Genomic DNA, 20,554 nt, shown 5'->3' with positions numbered 1-20,554 from the left:
AAAGGCAGCACAGGGTCCCTCAGGCTGCCTATTCAGAATCATTCACTCATCGAGCGAAGATGCACTGAGTGGGCAGAGTTTCAGGTACTGGTTCTCACAGCACTCAGCTTCTAGAGACAGGAGAGGTGCATTAGACAGACGAGTGAGTGAGTATGTAGCATGCCAGGTGGGGCCGTGTGTTACCGAGAATTAGCAAACAGGCTGGGGACGGGGAGAGCTGGGTGGTCACTAACGGGTATGGGGCCAGTCAGGGAGGGCCTTGCGGACGAGGGGACACCTGAGCAGAATCTAGGGGAGTGAGGGTGGGCCACTGGGGGAGCTGTATCGACAGTGTTTGCAACTCTCTCTATCCCGAAGCCTGAGACTCCCCAGACGAACAGAAGGAAGAAAGTCAGTATCTGCGTGGAGCAGGGCGGCAAACTCTTCTATCTTGAAGACCCCCCTCACCCCCAACTTGGGGTGAAACGGAGGTGTGTGGGGAGCATTCTCTATGCCGCTGCTCTCCCTATGTGGCCTGCTCCATTCTCTATTAAAAGCAAGCCCCTGGGGCACCTGGGCGGCTCAGTGGGTTAAGCTTCCGACTTGGGCTCAGGTCACGATCTCACGGTTCATGAGTTCGAGCCCCGCGTCAGGCTCTGTGCTGACAGCTCGGAGCCTGGAGCCTGTTTCCGATTCTGTGTCTCCCTCTCTCTCTGCCCCTCCCCCACTTGTGCTGTTTCTTTCTCCAAAATAAATTAAAAAACCTATAAAATTTTTTTTTTTAAAAAGCAAGCCCTTTAAAGCTTCACTTGTCAAGACGTTTGTGGATTTGAGAATTAGGGAGAGGACATCCACGAAAGCACCCGACATGGGGCTGCACTTAGGGCGGTGAGGAAAGGATCCGAACCGAGTTCTGGCTTCATCCACACACACGTGGGGGTCGGTGAGGAGGTGCAGGGCAGGGGGCATCACCTGCTGCTTTCATTCAGGTGGTGCTTCTGCACAGAGAGGCTGCCGCACTCACGCCCTCAGGCCACTGTCCGCCAGCCCCGCATGAGTGAGCAGCACACCCTTCCGGGACCCAGGTCCCAAAGCCGGCATCTAGGCTGTGTGTTAAGCACAGGAGTTTGAAATACGTGGCTTTTTATGAAAGCGTAGTGACTTCATTTCACTCACAAAGTGGGATGATGTCAGTCCACGTCACCCTGCAAAACCAGCGGTAAAGGCAGAACCAAAGTGTGGGCGGGCCAGCCCTCGTGGCGAGAGGGACAGAAGCGGGAACCTTCGTGGAACCTTACAGGACACCCCCTCCCGCGCTCTCGTTTTACAGCTGCTTGTTTTAGTTCCCAGATGCATCCCGTGGATCTCATCTCTCTTTCCATAATCGCCAGTTCTTGGATCATTAGGAGGAAAATGCTTTTGTCTAAAAAGACTTGGCAATGGACTGATTTTTTTTTTTTTTCCTACCCTGGAAGGACTATTTCCCTCCAAAACCCAAGGGGCTGAACTTGGTTTATTTAATATTTATAAAACTTCTTAGCAGACTAAGGACATGATCAGAAAAGATTTGGTTTTGAGTTGTCAGGACTGTGGGGCCACCCCCAACTCCCCAACAGTTCTAAGACACAGCATTAGAGATTCCCGCATATCGAGCAAGCAGACTTTCTTCGGGTGGGTGGGGAACAGGCAGTAGATAAGTTCACAGGTGCTTATGAGTCATAAATAAGGTTTATCCGGATTCACTTGGTGGTTCTAAGGCTATGAGGGCTTAGAAAACACCTGTTGAGCCCATCAAAATCCAGGCAGATATTATTTAAAAAGAGGGAAAATGCCAGGCATCTAAGAACTGTCTAAATAAGGTGTGGGGGAAGCCACTATATTAGGAGTACCCCTTTCCCCGATCCCAAAGAAGCAGCCCCTTTCCCAACTTTCTACATTCTTGAGAATGAAGGGTCGAGGTTGAAGGTCACAGTCTGAGCAATTTATGTAAACCTTCCTTGGAGTCATTTCACTTTTTTCCTTTCTTCCTTCTCACGCTTTTACAGGACCTCCAAGATGCTCCTTATTAATCTCTTTGTGACCTCTCCCTCCTACTCCACTTCCCAGGCATCCACCGATACACTTTGTCTCGCTAGGAATTAGTGTGCTTTTTCTGGAGTTTTAAACAAATGGAATCACACGGTATATATTCTTTTTTTGCCTGGCTTCTTTCAGCCAGAATATCATCTTGCGATTCGGTCCATGTTGTTTATGTATACTGATCGTTCATTCCTTTGTGTTGCTGAGTACTATTCTCTTGTACAGATATATCACGCTTGAACTTTGGTCACTTGTGGACGGACATGTGGGTTGATTCTAGTTTGGGGACGGAACAGAGCTGCTATGAACATTCACACGTCAATCTCCGTATGCTTTCTTTTTACCAGCGTGACGACGAGGTTGTATGGTGAGTCTGTGTTGGACTTTTTAGGAAACCGCTGAATTGTTTTCCAAAGGGGTTGTGCCATTTCACATTCCCACCAGCAGCTGAGAGAGTTCTACCTGCTCCACATCCTTGCCACCCTTTGGTAAGGTCAGTCTTGGTGATTACAGCCATTCCAAGGGGCACGCAGTGGTCCCTCCTTATGGATTTGCACCTCTCTAATGACTAATGATCAGCCTCTTAATTATGTAATTGTGTACCTTTTTTTTGCCATCCCTGTATCTTCTTTGGTAAAGCATCGGCTCAAACATTTGGTCCATTTCATTATTGAGTTGTTTGTTCTCTTAGTCTTCGGTTTTGAGGATTCCTTATATATTCTGCATCCATATATGTGATGGTTAATTTTGTGTGTCGAGTCGATGGGCTAAGTGATGCCCAGAGAGCTGGTAAAACATTATTTCTGGGGGTGTCAAGGAGGGTGTGTCCAGAAGAGACTAGCATTCGAGTCAGTAGACTGAGGAGAGATCTGTCGTCACCAGTGTGGGGGGAGGGGGCGGTCACCCATTCCACTGGGGCCCAAACAGAACACAAAGGCAGAGGAAGGGTGAATTCTCTCTCTTCTTGAGCTGGGATGTCCACCTTTTCCTGCCTCAGGCACTAGGGCTCCTGGTTCTCAGGCCTTTTTGCTCAGACTGAATTGCACTACTGGCTTTCCCGGTTCTCCAGCTGGCAGAAGGCAAATCATGGGATTTGCTGATCTGAGCTACTTCTTATAATAAATTTCCTCTTATGTTTCTCTCCTACTGGTTGTTTCTTTGGAGGACTCTAATACAACTGACTTTATCAGATACATGCTTTGCAATTATTTTTTTCCCAAACTGTGGTTTGTCTTTTCATTCTCCTGACAGTGTTTTTTAAAGAGCAAAAGTTTTAAATTTTCATGAAGTCCAATATATATCCACCTCATTTTTGGATGTTTTTGGTGTCATATATGAGAACTCTTTGCCTCACCCAAAGTCACAAAGATTTTTCTCCTGTTTTCTATAGATGTTTTAGGGTTTTATACTTAGGCCTATGGTCTATTCTTTTTTTAATTTTTAATTTTAGAGACATAACATGAGTTGGGAAGAGGGGCAGAGAGAGAGCATGCTGGGCGATACAGGGCTCTACAGGGCTCGATCCTACAACTCTGGGATCATGACCTGAGCCTAAATCAAGAGCCAGACACTCAACTGACCGAGCCACCCAGGTGCCCCTGGTCTATAGTCTATTCTACGCAACTTAAAAAAATTTTTTTAACATTTATTCATTTTTTGAGAGAGAGAGAGAGAGAGAGAGAGAGAGAGAGAGAGACAGAGCATGAACGGGGAGGGGCAGAGAGAGAAGGAGACACAGAATCTGAAACAGGCTCCAGGCTCCAAGCTATCAGCACAGAGTCCAACGCGGGACTTGAACTCATGAACCATGAGATGATGACCTGGCTGAAGTCAGACGCTTAACCAACTGAGCCACCCAGGCACCCCATATGCAACTTTTTTTTAATGTCATGTGAGGTATGGATTGAGTTTTTCTGAGCATAGATATCCACTTGTTAGAGAATCTTTTTTTGAGAAGATTATCCTTTTTCCACTGAATTGTCTTTGAAACTTTGTCAAAAAAAATCACTTGTTCATATACATGTGGGTTTATTTCTGCAATCTCTATTCTGGTTCATTGATATACTTGTCTATCAAAACCGTATGTTGTGATTACTGTGGCTCTGTAATGAGTCTTAAAATCAGGTAGTGTTAGCTTTCAAACTTTGTTCTTCTATATCAGAGCTGTTGAGGCTATTCTAGGTCCTTTGTATTTCCATATGAAGTTCAGAATCAGCTCGCCAATCTCTAGAAACGAGTGGGATGTTGACAGAGATTGTGTTAAATATATAGATCAATTTGTGGAGAACTGACATCTTAACAATATTAAATCTGAGCTGTGAACAAGGTGTATCTTTCTACTGACTAAAGTCTTAACTTCTCTCAGTAGAACTTTGTAGTTTTAAGTGTACAACTCTTGCATATCTTTTGTCAGATTTATCCCCAAGCATTCCATATTTTTTGATAACACTGTATGTAAATGGCATGTAAAACTATTCTATTTCCCACTGTTTGTTGTCACTATATAGAAATAGAACTCACGTTCATACGTTCACTTAGTAGTCTGAAACTTTGCTAAACTCACTTATTTATTTTTAAAAATAATTTATTATTTTAATTTTATTTTTATTTATTTTGAGAGAGAGAGTAAGTCAGGAAGAAGAAGAGCAAGATGGAGAGAAAGAATCCCAAACAGGCTTTACACTGACAGGGCAGAGCTTGATGTGGGGCTCAAACCCACAAACAGTGAGATCATGACCTGACTGAACGTTGGACACTTAACCAACTGAGCCACCCAGGTGCCCCACTAAACTTACTTTTTAGTTCTAGCTTTTTAAATAAATTCTATCCAATTTTTTACTTAGGTGATCCTGTCATTTTACTTCTTCTCCCTTTATGAAGTTTTGCTTCATATCCAATATGGAATTTTAATTTATTTTTCTTGCCTTATTGCACTGGTTAGAATCTTTAGTACAATGCTGAATAGAATTGTTAAGAGTGGACATCTTTGTCTTGTTTCTGATCTTGGGGGTAGCTCACTTTGCAGCTATCCTACTTTAGTCAGTTTGGGCTGCTATGACAAATAGGTCACAGACTGGATGGCTTAAACAGTAAAGATTTATTTCTCACATTTCTGTTGGCTGGGAAGTCCAAGATCAAGGAACTGGCCAATTTTGTTCCTAGTCAGAGCTTCTTTCTGGTTTTCTTGCCTTCTTGCCGTATCCACATATGGTGGAGAAGAGAGATGTTATCTTGTGTCTCTTTTTTTTTTTTTTAAATTTCTTAAATGTTTATTTATTTTTGAGAGAAATAGAGACAGAGAGAGAGCAGGGGAGGGGCAGAGAGAGAGGGAGACACAGAATTTGAAGCAGGCTTCAGACTCTGAGCTGTCAGCTCAGAGCCCGACGCGGGGCTCAAATTCATGAACCATTGAGATCATGACCTGAGCCGAAGTTGGACACTTAACTGACTGAGCCACCCAGGAGCCCTGGGTGTCTCTTCTTATAATAGCGCTAACCCCATACATGAGGGCTCCATCCTCATGACCTAATTACCTCCCAAAGATCCCCACCTCCAAATACCATCACCTTGGGGAATAGGACTTCAACATATGAATCTGGAGGGGGACACAAACGTTCAGTCCATAACATGTCTTTTTCTAATAAAGAAAGTTCCCTTCTACTCCTAATTTGGAATTTTATCAGAAACAGATGATAAATTTTGTCAAATACTTTCTCTGCATCTATTGAGATATCTTTTTTTTTCTTTCCAGTTAGTTAATATGGCAAATTATATTGATTTTCAAATTTTAAACCAACTGTACATCCTTGGGATAAATCCCACTTGGTCATAATGTATTATCCTTATTTCGTTTATTGTTGGACTTGATTTGCTAAATATTTTGTTTAGAAATTTTGTTATGAGGGATATTGGTCTATAGTTTCCTTTTTTTATAATGTCTTTGCCTAATTTTGGCATCAGGGTAATGCTGACCTCATAGAATAAGTTAGAAAGTATTTTTTCCTCTTCAATTTTCTTAAAAAAATTGGCATATAATTGGTATTTCTTACTTAAATGTTTGGTAGATTTAATCAGTGAGGCCACCAGGACCTGGTGATTTCTTTGTGGGAAGATTTCTAATAAAAATTCAGTTTATTTAATAGATATAGGTCTATTAAAAATATAGGTCTGTTTAGGTCATCTATTTCTTCTTGAGGGGGTTTTGGAAGTTTTTGCCCTGTAAGGAATTTGTCCATTTCATCTAAGTTGTTGAATTTATTGGCATGATGTTGTTCACAAAATTGCATTACTATCCTTTTAATATCTGTAGGGTCTGTAGAGATGTCACTGCTCTCATTTTATTAGCAACTTGTGTCTTCTCTCTTTTTTCCTGTATCAGCCTATTTTCTGTTTTTGCATTTCATTAATTTCCATTCTGGTCTTTATTGTTTCCTTTCTTCTTTTTACTTTGAGGATAATCTGCTCTTCTTTTTCTAGTTTCTTAAGGTGGAAGATGAGGTGTTTCGCTTGAAGTTATTCTTCTTCTCTAACACAAGCATTTGTGCTATAAATTTCCCTTTACATACTGCTTTAAATGGCAGTCTATGAATTTTGGACATGTTGTGTTTTCATTTTCATTACATTCAAAATACTTTTAAATTTTCCTTTTCTTTTCTTTGACCCATGGTGTATTAGTCAGTGTTCTCCCAAGAAACAGAACCAACAGGATACATTTGTGTGTGTGTGTGTGTGTGTGTGTGTGTATGTGTATGAAGAGATTTATGATAGTAACTGGCTCATGCAGTTATAGAGGTCACAAAGTCCCACAATCTGTTGTTTACAAGCTGGAAAACCAGGAAAGTCAGTGGTATAATTCAGTCTGAGACTTAAGGCCTGAGAACTTGGGGTAGGGGGACTCTGGAGGGGTTGGGCCCCACTGGCGTGAGCCCTAGAGTCCAAAGGCCTGTGAGACAGGAGCTCCAATGTCTGTCCAGTTATCTTTTCAGATAATCTGCATTATACTTAAAAGTTTGAAAAGAAAAAAAGTCCTTAAGCAACCACTACCAATTTGTCTTTTCTCTTGAGTAACATCGTATGTTCAGATTTTGCCCTCTACACCAGCAAATTGCCCTGCAATCATCTGTAAATTGTCGGGACTTCATATGACTGTTAATACATGTCAGTGAAGACTGGGCTGGGGGCTGGGGGTGGAGAAGAGCATCAGGATACTGTATGCAGGCAATGCAGAGAGCGAGCATGATCTGTCGGTAATATATAAACCTCTTGAGGCTCTGGAATTTGGAGCCAACCACTCAAGGAGATCCTGGATAATTTCAAAAGTGGGGTTTTATGGGAAATTTTAAGAGAGTGCATGTGTGTGTGTGCGTGTGTGCATGTGCACACATGCACGCTTACATGCCCTTCCTTTATAACAGACACTGGGGAAAAGAGGCAAGAGACCTCAGTTATAGCTGACGATTATTTATGTCATTAGGTTTTATGTGAGCTTGTTAGACACACAGTAAAAACCATCTCAAGCACTTATTGTTGAACTTTAGACTAGAGGATAAATGAAGAACAGGGGGAAACAGTAAAGAAAAATTTCAAAGAGACACAATGAACCTTTATGTTTGCTCTTGAGGGGGAACAAAGATACCCTTCCCACATACCCCAAATTCTTGGGAAGTCAGTCTTTGGAATCCAGTTCCAAATTATACATAGGTAGTGGCGTCTACGTGAGGATTTCCTGCTTATATTTCCTCTCTGGAGCCAGTTGGCAGTGGCCACGTTCTTGGCCACCAAGAAAAGTTTGCTAAAATTTCATCCCCTTCGAAGAAAGCGATTTGGAACTTGTTACATAGGTACTATGCATTCATTAAATACTCTGTGATGAAATCACAATGATCAAAATCAATGCTCCAGCCTTAAACTTCCTTAAAAATTGACTTAAAAATGCCTGGCTATGTTGTTTCTATTTGTCACCAAACCAAGGATAATTAACGTGTCCCCAGGGATGGAAACTATAAGGGCTAAAAGCAACAACGGCACCAAGAACCCCAGGAACAAAAGAAGTCTCCACTCTTGCTCTTGTTCTAAACATCAGCCAATATGTATTGAATGACTGTCCACACACTGTCATGCCAGCTCAGCTTCTACAAGCCAGAAAAATCAGTGGGTTCTGAAAAACCCACTGGAAAGAAAAGCGAACAAAGCGCAATGACCTCTTCTTTACACTTGGACATTCTAATTCACTTGCTGTCATGTCATTGAACGATAATATGCCTGAACCACTGCACAAAAGAGAAGATATGTGCATAGAAGACTCTTCCCACACGTTGCTCCTGATCTAGATGGGTTCCATAGGTAGTGGACACCTGTCACTTTGGCCCACCCCATGTCTCTTCCGTCTTCCTCTGGGTAATGGGCTCTGGGTCTCCTTGGGAGACCACCTCTCCCTCACTCAGTCCACGTGGCCTGGGTGGGGATGACCCAACTCTAGCTCCGGCTGTGGGCACGAGACCCAAGTCTGCTGTCCCATCCAGCATTCCATCCACTGTCACGGAGACTGGTCTGAGGACAGGTATGTGACCTAAGCTGGGCCAACGGGGGCATTACCTGGGACCTCTGGTAGGAGCTGTTAGGAAGGAGGGATTCTCTCTGAGGGGTAGATAAGAAGGCAGGACTGAACCCTGGAGCAGCTGGTGACCATCTTTGCCACCACAATGGGAAGGCCTGCTTGAGGGTGAAATGAACCCAGGAAAATGCAGAGCCAGAGGAACAAAGAGACCGAGTCCCAACATTATCATCTGAACCCCTGGACCCAGCCCCGAGTCCCTGTACATCTTGATGACATACACCTAAAAATTCCTTTTTTTGCTTAAACTAGTCTGCATTGCATTCTCTATCTTTTGAAGCCAAAACATCCTGACCAGTAAAAGGGACTCCTAATAAGACTGTTATGCTATTGGAAAGGCACACGTATTAGGATTTTTTTAAAACATTCCAGAATTCTCGATGAGAGAGAACCAAGGTTTGAAGGCCGCTGCCCTCCTGTTCTCAGATGGGTTTTAGAGAACATAATCTCAGCTACGTGTGGCTACTGAGTATCCAGGGGCACTGGTCACGGAGCCCAGCAGGCCTGGGTTCAAATCCCAGCTCCACTAATTACTAGCAAGTTACTGATCACCCGGATCTTCATTGTTCTTACCTGGCAAAGAGGAGGTGACTGAAAACCTGTTTTCGTAGGGATTGTGAGTTTCCTTATCACAGTTTGTAATTGTGTATTTATGTGATTATCTGATTCCTGTCTGAAAAAATCAAGAAGTCTACGTTGCACTTTATTTTGCTTTCTAAACTAAAGAGCACCTGGAAAATCGCAGGTACTTTATGAATATTTGTTGAATTGGCATATAAATAAGTGAAATGAGAAGACCACGCAGATATGTGCTTGCCACATCATGGACGGGCAACAAATCACCAACTCCAGTGCCTCCCTGGGCCAGGCAGGTAATGAACTTGAAGGAAACTGGCCAGATGTGGAATTGTGCGTGCCCCGTCTGATGGGGCAGACATTACAGACAACAGCGAACTGTTGTCACTTAGGAATGTGGACCTAAGCAAACAGGGTCAGATCTGCTTTCAAGAGATTTTCAGATAAAATTTTAAACATGGGTGGAACGAAACACACAGGCACACACACACACACGCACGCACATCCCCGTACGTCTTGATGACATACATCTAAAAATTCCTTCTTAAAGAATTTTTTTAAAAATTCCAGTCGAGAAAATATACGTGAGGGCTGGATTTAGCTTTTGGGTGAGTTCCTTACAGCTCATTACAGCTGGGACCTATGTCCAGGCCGCCCTTCATACGAAAGCTCAGATCACAGCCACCAATGACCCTGAGACAGCGACGGCACTTACCGCCAAGCAACTCGGAACTCTGGCTGGGGGCGCTGTGCGGTGCCTCCTGGAGGACGTAGGTAGATGTGGAGAGTGGGGAAGGGCCGATGCTGCTGGCCGGGACATAAGGAGGGCTGTAGGACGAGCTGTAATACTGGGAATACTGGCCCTGAGGGAAGCCAGGGTAGGAAGGATAGTCCTAGAAAGGGAAACACATGAGGCTGTGAGTGAGGAGGCCAGTGGTGAGGGGCCTCGCGCGCGCGCGTGCGCGCGCGTGTGTGTGTGTGTCTATTGTGTCTGTCCCCGTCTCTCCCACTAGAGTAAAAGCTCTGTGAGGACAGGGACTTTCCCCAGATGCAGACCCCAAGACAAGGCCGCAAGTGCAATTTTTTGGGAAAATGGTTGGGGGTTCCCCGGCACTTCCCTCCTGCCCTAGTCACTGGTTCTTGGGGACACCCTCCACCCTAGGGCTGCCACGGCTGCCACGTGGAGGTCAGCAGGTGCATCCTAAGGGATGTGGGTGCGGCTCTGTCAGTGTCTGTCTTGATCACCGCTGTATCCCTTGCACACGGCACAGTGCTGGACACATAGGGGGACTCAGTAAATACGAGACAAATCAACGAACCAATGGATGAGGGACAAAGACCCTACACACACACCCAGGAGACCAGGTGACATGTTCACGAGGGGTACAAATACAGCAGCACTTATACAGCATCAGGGATCCAGAATCTTCTATGAGGAAGTCGGGGACATCAAATAAAAGAATGCCAATCCCCTTTTTATCAAGCTTTGCTTAAACCAACCGGACATTCCAGCTCTCCCACGGTAGTCATTGTTCCAAATGTTCTGCCCCACCATCACCATAAACCGAGCCTTCCCAACCCTGCGGGGACTCGAGTGTAGTTTGGCTTCTTGGGCCGCACCTCAGCCCTACGGAATCAGAATTTCTGGGGGGTGGCATTTAGAGAATCTCCGTTTTTGACAAGCTCCTATTGGTGAAGAACCACACCTTTTTAAAAAGGGCTTTTACTCACAAGTGTTTTTTCCATGGAGACAGTACCCCGGAAATAATATAAGAGACACAAATTTTCAAATCTTCCAAGGTTTACACCATTTAGATTCTTTAGCTCACTGGAGAAGAAACAGTGCGTTCCTCGTATTTAAATACGTTAAATATTCCGTAGCCCACCTACTCCGTGGTAGTTCTGTTTTAATGCTAGCCTGAAAACATGCTCGCCTTTGGTTCTGAAATAATTTCAGATTTATAGAAGAGGTGTACAAACGGGACACAGACTTCCCATACACCCTTAGCCGGTTAACTCTTAATTTACTCTCTAAGTGAAGCCAGGACAATCAAACTATTAGCCGGCGTTCACCTTTGCAGGGTTGGCCTGGTGTGGTTTAACGAGCATTTATAAAGCCCCCACTGTGTGCCGGGCACTCGGCGCCGGAACGCAGAACCAAAGACAAGGGGTTCTCGTGCTCGAGGAGGTCACTTTTGGCAGGAGAGCACATGCGTTTGCATTCACAGGTTCGAGATTCAACAGTCAACGGGCGTCTCGGGCTCAGGTCAAGAGGGAGTCTATAATATCGCCTATGTCATCTTGGAAATCTGCTGATAATTCCAATTTCTCTGTCTCTACCCTGTTACCTTTCCGATGGCCTTTGGCACAGCCTGACTCCTGTTGTCTTCAAACCCAGGGAGTAAGAGACTGCATTTCTGGCAGGGGTGGTGGGCAGGAGTGGGCTCTTGGGATGCCCTGAGTTAAGGGGGCGATTTAAGGAAAGAACAGGGAAAACGAGTGGTGGCGAGCGACATCTACCTGGTGCACACTTCCGAATCCAGCCGCGTTGGTCAGCCCGTTTGCTCCTTGATAGATCCCCGCTGTGCCTGCAGGTTGGAAGAATGGGTACAGGTGAGGTTTCTTGCAGTCAGAGAGGGACGGGGAGGAGAAAGATTTGGCAGACGGGTGGTTTGAGGGCGGACAGGCTGGGACGGAGCCATGACCTTGGCAGTATACCAAATCTCTCTGCCGCTCTGTTCTGGCGACTGACGAGTACAGTAACTCCTTCATCCAAGGACTGCGGTGAGCAGTGAGTAAGATAGCACATAGAGTACAGATTCTTGTCCTTCACAACTGCGATTAAAGAGACTTACTTAGAAAATTGCGGTAAACGTACATAACCTAAAACTTACCATTTCAACTATTTCCAAGCCTACGGTTCACTGGCATGAAGCACATTCACACGGTTGTGCGACCTGCCCCACCATCCGTCCCCAGAACGTTTCTCATCTCGCGAAGCCAGGACTGCATACGCATTAAACGGTGACTCCCCGTTCCTCCCCTCCCTCAGCTCCTGGCGCCCATCCCTCTGCCTTCTCCACGAATGTCACTGCTCTGGAAACCTCACGTAGACAGAAACACCTAGGATTTGTACTTTTGTAAATAGCTTGGTTCACGTAACGTAACGTCTTCAAGGTTCGTCCGTGCTGTGGCAGGTGTCAGAAGTTCCTTCCTTTTTGAGGCCGGATAACATCCCATCGCACAGATACACCCCATGTTCTTTTTCCATGTATCTGTCGGTGGACAAGTGGATTGCTTCCGCCTTTTGGCTGTTGTCAATAATGCTGCTAAGGACACAGGCGTACAAATGCCTCTTTCGGACCCTGCTTTCAGTTCTTTCGGTTACACGCCCAGGCCCCTCCCCCACTCACGCTCTGTCTCTCTCTCTCTCTCTCTCTCAAAAATAAATAAACATTCTGGGGCACCTGGGTGGCTTAGTCAGTTTAGGGTCTGACTTCCGCTCAGGTCACGATCTCACGGTTCGTGAGTTCGAGCCCCCCATCAGGGAGATGCTTGGGGCTCTCTCTCTAGCCCTCTCTCTCTGCTCCCCCTCCACTCATGCTTGCTCTCTCTCTCTCGAAATAAATAAACCATAAAAGATTTTAAAAATAAATAAATAAACATTAAAAAGAAGTGGAATTACTGGGTCATATAGCGATCTGACTGCTTATTTTTTGAGGAACCTATTGCTGTTTTCCATAGCAGGTCTGCCATTTTACATTCCCACTAACAGTGCCCAGGGTTCCAAATTCTCCACATCCTTCTCAACACTTCTTTTTTGTTTTTTTTTTTTTTTTGCTAGCAGCCATTGTAACGGGTGCAAGGTGGTAAATAAATACACTGAATGGTGGTAAATTGAATAAATAAATGAAATGACTGTGGCTCTCGGAGCAACACTTGCCCCATCTGTAAAATGGGACTAAAGATGATATGACTAGAAAGTGCTATTTAGTGAGTGAGTGAGTGGGCTGTCGTTTAAGACTGGGTGGTCAGGCAAGCCCTCTGTGAGGTGACACTGGAGCTGAGACGTAGAATGACAGGGAGCCAGCAATGGAAACAGCCAGGGGGAGGGGTGTCCACAAACACTGAGCACACACGTCCTAACGGAGGGATGCGCTTGGGAGGTTAGAGACAGAGAAAAAAAAGGCCAACGAGGCAGGAGCCCAGGGAGGGAAGGGGGTGGTTACAGGAATATCAGTGGACGCCTGTGTGTCAGGTGACATTCTGACACAAAGTGAGGCATTCTGGACAAAGTGAGGCATAGAAAAGTTAAGGGATGTGCACAAGGCAGCACAGAGAGTGGGTGACAGCTGCTGGGGCTGCAATCGGGCAGTCTGACCCGAGTTTTCTTTTCTTTCTTTTTTTAAAAAAATTTTTAAATGCATATTTATTTTTAAGAGGAAGAGACAGAGCACAAGCGGTGGGGGGGGGGGGGGTGGGTAGACAGAGAGGGAGACACAGAGTCCGAAGAAGGCTCCAGGCTCCGAGCCGTCAGCACAGAGCCTGACGTGGGGCTCGAACCCATGAAATGCAGGATCATGACCTGAGCCGAAGTTGGATGACTGACTGCCTGAGCCACCCAGGTGCTCCCTGACCCGAGTTTTCAACATCACTCTGTGCTGCTGCTTCGTTTGCAAACTGTTTTGTTGGGGATACAACTTATATACCCTAAAATTCCTCCATGGGGTCAGTTGGATGATTCATTTTTAGTTTAGAGAGAGAGTGGGAGCATGAGCTGGGGAGAGGAGGAAGAGAGAAAGAGACAGAGATAGAAAAGGGACAGATAGATAGGGAGAGAGAAAAAAGAGAGAGAGAGACTGAGCATCCCAAGCGGGCTCCATGCCTAGTGTAGAGCCTGACTTGGGGCTTGATCCCACGACCCCAGGATCATAACCTGAGCCAAAATCAGGAGTCAGATGCTCAACCAACTCGGCCACCCAGGTGCCCCTGTTTCTTTTTTCTTTTTTTCAGTTCGATGATTTTTAAAGTAAATTGGTATAGGATGAAGGAAAACTAAGAAAGCCTGTCACAGCAGATACACTCTGAAAAGATGGGTACGAGCAGTTCTTGAAACAGACAGGAAATTTAAAAAAAAAGGAACTAAAAAAAAAAAAAAGGAATCTTGAAACATCAGGAAGAAAGAAAAGAAGAAAAAAGCAAAACTATGGGTAAATAAATTCTCTCTGTATGGTTATGCCACCAATTCCACATGCATTTGGGTTTCTAACAGTTTGCTATCACATTTTAGGAATTGCTTTTTCAAATGTGTTTTATAATTATACCAAATACTGAAACGGCTCCAAAGTGAAATCTACAAAATAAACTATATCCATATGCACGGGTGAGAAGAACATGCACTGGGGGGCGGCAAGCGCTCTGGAACGCCTGCTGGGCAGCGGCGGGGCCAGGGAAGGCTTCCTGGAGGAAGTGGCACCTACACTAATCTCTGCAGGAGGAGCTGGAGCAGCCAGGTGAAGAGAGCGAGGACAGGAACACGGACACAGCTGGTCCTCCTCTCCCAGTCTCTGCGACGTGGGGGGCCCGTCCCAGGGCCAGAAACCGCAGAACCTGTCCACCACAGTGTGGCACGCTGGCATCCCATTCTGTCCTCCGTGGCCTGTCCGGGCGTGGCCGGCAGAAGGTCGAGGCCGGCCTCTTCCGTTCGAAGCATTTTTGGGTTATGGTTACCATGGTGACCCTACCTGCTGAACTGAGCAACGCACCTGCCCTAGGAAGTCGCCTGGCTGCCACAGTGTTTTCTCTTCTGATTTCCCTTTTCTTCCGTGGCAACCTAATGACGACTGAGGGCGGGTCTGGAAACAAACAGGCCACCCTCTCCTCCATCTTGTCCATCGGTATCCTTTCTCCCAAACGGCCTCGTGTTTGTTTTCATTTTGTGACCCAGGGGCATCTGGAGCACGGACGCCCAGACAACGCGTGGTGTGCCGAGGGCACCCCCAGAGCCCCTGCAGGGAGAAGTCCATCCCGTGCCTGACGGGACCCGGGAGGACGGGCCACGCGGCCCCCGAAATCTCGTGCCACAATATGTGGTCTCTGCGGGGGTTTTCCAAACGGACCCACTTCGAGCTGGGATGTCAAAACACCGGCTTCATGCCTCCATCTGGTTGGCGGGGTGCCCATGGGAGGGCTGGGGAAGGCGAGGAAAACATCCTGTCTTAAGGTGATGGTGGCGGGTCCCGCCGGGGGTCTCCCAATATCCATTCACCCCTCTGTCTCCGCTTTGAAGCCGGGCACACAGCCGATTAGAATAAAACACTGCCTTTCCCAGCTTCCCTTGTGGATGGCGTGGCCATGTGATGAGTTCTAGACAAGGGGAGGGGAGCAAGTTTATGTGTGCGATTTCTCGATTGTGCCCTTCAAGGGCAGGGGCGGGGCCTCCCTTTCCCTGCAAAGGAGGGTCTTTCTGGATCGCATGGCTGAGCATCAAGACGTAAAGAGCCTGGACCCCTGCCACATTTGCAGACCACAACGAACAATTTCAAGAGGAGACTCACCCGTTTAGTCAACAACACACATCCTAGTGACCAACCAAGCATCCCTGTGTCAGGTGCCGTTGTGGATATGGCGGGAAGTAAGAGGCTGATGCTTAATTACATTCAGGGAGGAGACAGAACAGGATCAAGTGGATAGATACACAAAGAGGTATGATAACTCCAGATCAAAACGCAGTGATGTGTTAGCACAGCGCGACCGAAATGTGGACTGCGGACTGGACCCTGTCCGCAAACGCTTCCCCATGAGATGACTACAGACCCCGGGAGACGGCATGTAGGAACTTCTAACGTCTTGCTCAGTCTGATACTAAAAAAATCCACTCTTAAAACAATGTGATTGTTTCTGAACCAGTTTTTTTTTTCTTCTTTTTTCATGACTGGCCCATCCTTTTTGAAATGCTTCCTTCTACTTACCTCTTCTCCTATTAAATTTTAATATTGTAGATACACCGTGTATCTATTTAGGGTATTGGTGTAGATTTGTGCTTAACACAAAAAAAGTAAGATGTTTTCGCCCCTGCTCTGAGAAGCAGTGTTTGTTCCTTTTGGGGGATACGGCCCCCACTCAGAATGCAAGGTCTAGAGGTTTATTTTTATTGTGTCTTACATTGGGTTCAGGAAAAGCCCCTGGTCCTTCCCCACAGTGAACACGTGAAATCCTGGGCGAACGGCACCCAGGGTGGGCCTCCATGCCAAGTAAAGACGTCCCCAGCACTGCACGTTGTCCTGTATAGTGACTTCTTCAATGGTGCTGTCGACCCTCTAACATAGTGTCACTTAGTTTACAGAAACTCGGTGTTGGGAATGTTCCGATGCTCGCTGAGCCGCATCTGAGCTGGAAACTGCTCTTGACGCACCTACTTGGTTGGCCATAAAAAGACAAAAAAACCACCCCAAACCGTACAAAATGGAAAACAACGGGTATCGGTGAGGATGTGGAGAAACCTGGAAGCCTTATGTGCTGCGGGTAGGAGCGTAAGATCTACAGGGGCTGTGGAAGGCGGTCCACGCAGAATTACCGTATGACCCAGCAACTCCCCTCCCGGGTACGTACCCCAAAGAGTGGAAACCCGACGTTCAAAAATACCCTGGACACAAACGTTCCTAGAAGCGCTACTCACAGAGCCAAAAGGCAGAGCACTCAAACGTCCGGGGGCTGATGAATGGATGAACACAATGTGGCACATCCATGCAATGGAATATCAGCTGTAAGAAAGGAAGGAAGTCCTGATGTGCGGTACCACGTGGATGAATGTCGGGAACATCGTAAGTGAAAAAGCTGGACACCCAAGGCCACGTACTGTCGGATTTCCACTTACATGAAACGTCCAGAATAGGCCGATACATGGACACGGCAGTATGCCAGCGGCTGCTGGGGGCGACGGGCAGGGAAGAATGGGGAGTGACAGCTTCATGGGTAACGGGGTTTCCTTCTGGGGGAATGAGAATATCTTGGACTCAGACCGAGGCGGCGGTCACGCAACACTGCGAATGCACTAAATGCCACTGAACCACATGCCTTAAAATGGTTAGTGTTTTGTGAATTTCATCCCCATTAAAAATAAATCAAAGCTGCTGTTCCCACCGCCTCCCGGCACCGTCCCTCAGCCAGCCTCCCAGGCAGCAGCAAAGGAAGGGGACCGGGAGGCCCAGAAAGTTCAGGACCCTTCCGTCTGCACAGTCCATGCCTTGAGCCCCGAGAGCAGAGATGATAATCTGCGTCTCCGGGATTCCTCGCACCCGCCTCTTCGGCAACAACCTCACGTTCCCTTCCCATCCTCTTCTTTCCCTCTGGCTTCATCTAACCAGGCTGCAAGGTTCCCTGCAGAAGGCTCTCCTGAACGCGGGGAGGACCAGCTGGGCCCGGCTGCCCCAGCCAACGCGTGCCACTTTCTGAACTCACGAAGCAGCACTCCTGCGCGGGGGCCGCTTACAATGTGGGGGGCATCTGATCCTCCTTTATTACTGCTGTCCGGAGGGCCGGGGCCCCCAGGGGGACGCACTCCATGCAAACCGGGAAGCGACCGTGCTCACCGCACCCAAACCGCCCCACGACGGGAGGTCAACTGCGTAAAGGTGGCGGCGCCTGCCCTGATTCTGGAGAATTCCCCGCGAACTCAGCACCAAACGTGCCAGCAGGTTTTACACGGCAGATTAGACAACCGGGAACCCTATCGACACGGAGATGTTTAATGGAGAGATCCCAAGGAGAACGCTGAGAGGCGTGCGCTTTCTGGACATTTCTCCCCGGCGTCCCTGTGGAGAAAGCCCTCCCACGGTGCTGCAAGGTGGACGATCTGGTTTCACTCTTCCTTCCTCCACCGGCTACTCCTCACCACATAACCACGAGTGAGAGGTGGAAAGCCAGGCTGGGATGAGGGGAGGAGGGGAGGCAGGTCAGGGCACCTGGGACTTCTCCCAGTCACATCAGGGTCCAGGGTGCTGAGCCGGGATGCAGAGGTACGTGGAAGAAATAGCAGAAATGAGTCATCCCAGCTCTTGTGTCCTGAAGTTTAAGCCCTGGCATCTGGGAGGATTTGAGGCGCAGACCAATGCTTCTCGAACTGTCGGCGAAGGGCCAGTTTAACAAAGATACGGTTGCACAGCCAGCATGCAGCTCATGCCTCACGCATGGGACTTGGGACACCACAAGTCCCAAACGGGTCTGCACCCGGTGCTGGGACGAGCCTGGGAGTGCGTGCTGGGTTGTGCCTGGCGCAGGATTTAGTACTTAACTGCTGGGAAAGTCTCCCTCGCTTACTCTCAGTTCTGTACTTAGGTTATCACAGGCCAGTGAGTTTGTGGACTGGCCCCAGTTGGCCAACTAAGAATTAAATCGAGGTAGGCAAAACGGCTTAAGAAAGACAAGGGAAGAAGGATTCTTGTGGGTGGATGGGGGATTTTCCTGGCTGGAGAAACGGGGCAGGCCAAGAGGGAAGGCAAGGGGGTGGGTAGAGAAAGAAAAAGAGAATGAATAGGGGGTCCTGGGGCAGAGGGATCCTCTGTCCCCGCACACAGCTGCTGAGAAAGCAGCGAGCCCTTCCTCCATGGGAGTCTGAGACAGGCAGCCCTCAAAACCTTCTGGGCCCAACAGGAGAGGGAGGTGAGGGTAGGAGCTGGTGCAGCCACCATGTAAATGGCAACTGACACACGGCGACAGTGTTGGGAAACACTAGGGGGTGGTGGGGATTGTGGCAAACTGGAATGCACAGTTTTACTTAAGGGGGGGCAGCAGTTTGTGGCAGGTGCTGTCTGGCTCCCCACAAGGATTCCCAGTTCCTTTCTCCTTGCCAGTTTCTTTCCTCGCTTTCCCAGTTTCCCCTGCAGTTCCGGGAGGGCTGTGTAATCAGGTTCTGGCCACGGGGCTTCTGGGAAAGACCTTTCTTTTGTTCCCCTGCCAGTTCTACCCCTGGATGACGTAAGGATGTAATGCCTGGAGTTATAGCAGCCATTTTGGGACATGAGGCTCCAAATGTAAAAGCAAAAGGCTGCCATGCTGAGGCTGAAGGAGTAGAAGGATGAAAAGAACCTGGTCCCTGAAGATACAAATGAGCTGCCCATCCAACTTTGGGGTCAGACTTCTTGCTAAATACACAACAAATGTCACTATGGTTTAGGCCAACATTAGTTGCTGCCACCTAGAAATGAGTCCAATGTCGTCAGGGCTTCTGATTTTTCAAAAGAAGTAAACAAATCTGGATTTACGTGTGAAATTGCCCAATTTTTACATGTAGGCAACAAATACAAATTAGTGGGGACAAAGGAAAAAGAAAACAAGCAAAAACATTTTGCAGGGGGTGGCCTGTGGGTTTCCAGTTTGTGACATCTGGTCTAGGAAAATAGAACGACGTAAGATCCCTGTGCCCACAATGTGGCAAAGACACGGCAACGAAGGGCCCCAGACTAGAAGGAGCCTCACGGGCCAAGAGAAAGGACACGTTGGCAGCAGCCTGGGTCTCAGCGACGGAGGAGGATGAGGCCCTGACACCACAACACACTGGCGGGGGGTAATCTAACCACATCCATGGTCGAAATTCTGGAGAATTTGGGGAAAGCCCTGAACGACTACCATGAAACTTTCCCACGAGCCCAGGGGAGCCGTAGCTCAAAACAGAACTCATGCTGAAAGGCCGAAAATAAAGTCAGATCCACTTTTCACTGAGCTTCCAGACCGAGATGTGTATCTTCTACGCGAGAGACAGGGATTCTCTACGTCCCTGGAACTCTGCCTCCGCCGGTGTCGGGGAGCCTGCGTGGACAGTCGCTGACATCAGTCCATCCCCTTTTGTCCTCCTGCAAAATGCTGGGTGCTGACTGTTGAGTTAATTCAAGTTCATGGCACGTCCTCCTCACCTGTGCGCCCAAGACCTCCTGTTTTTAAAGAATTTGTTTCCTTTCGTTCCCAGTAACTCTTGCGTGTCTGATGCATCTCCTACTGTTTCTACGTGTGCCTGCAAAAGTGTGTAATCTTTGTAAATTCTGTGTGTTACATCCCCTATGGTTTCTCAGTTTTTTCACTCATCGGTCAGTTCTTCAGACCTGTCTATGTTGCTGTGGGTATGTCCTGTTTGTCCCACTCCCTACGGGTTCTCTGATGTTTTTTGCCCAGGGTTAAGTTCTCGGGCTCCGTCCACAATGCTGTAGGCACCCCCCCCCCCCCGCCACCCCCACTCACCTGTTGCCCTGGCAACCGCTCAGCCCTCCCTCGTGTGCCTTCTCCGTATCCCCTGCCCCTCCTCCTCCAGGAGGG

The 20,554-nt window shown here is 47.5% G+C and overlaps 1 protein-coding gene and 1 long non-coding RNA gene across 5 annotated transcripts in view; one reads left to right on the top strand and one right to left on the bottom strand.

Annotated features, from left to right (window-relative positions):
- Window positions 1-20,554, top strand: part of LOC144615867 (uncharacterized) — a 742,065-nt gene that overhangs the window by 446,384 nt on the left and 275,127 nt on the right. The window lies entirely within an intron of this gene.
- The window catches only part of EYA2 (EYA transcriptional coactivator and phosphatase 2), a 255,263-nt gene that overhangs the window by 82,225 nt on the left and 152,484 nt on the right, over window positions 1-20,554 (bottom strand). For all 4 annotated transcript variants that reach the window (XM_078444001.2, XM_078444000.2, XM_078444002.2 and 1 more), the window contains 2 exons: window positions 11,768-11,835; window positions 9,963-10,140 (listed from right to left, as the gene is read on the bottom strand). In XM_078444001.2, the coding sequence (XP_078300127.1) occupies window positions 9,963-10,140; window positions 11,768-11,835 (246 nt within the window). The remainder of the gene's footprint in view (window positions 1-9,962; window positions 10,141-11,767; window positions 11,836-20,554) is intronic.

This window comes from Panthera onca, chromosome A3, assembly GCF_046562875.1.
Source record: "Panthera onca isolate mPanOnc1 chromosome A3, mPanOnc1 haplotype 2, whole genome shotgun sequence".
NCBI classification, from domain to species: Eukaryota; Metazoa; Chordata; class Mammalia; order Carnivora; family Felidae; genus Panthera; species Panthera onca.
The sequence above is the reverse complement of the archived record's forward strand: the minus strand, read 5'-3'. Positions and strand labels throughout refer to the sequence as shown.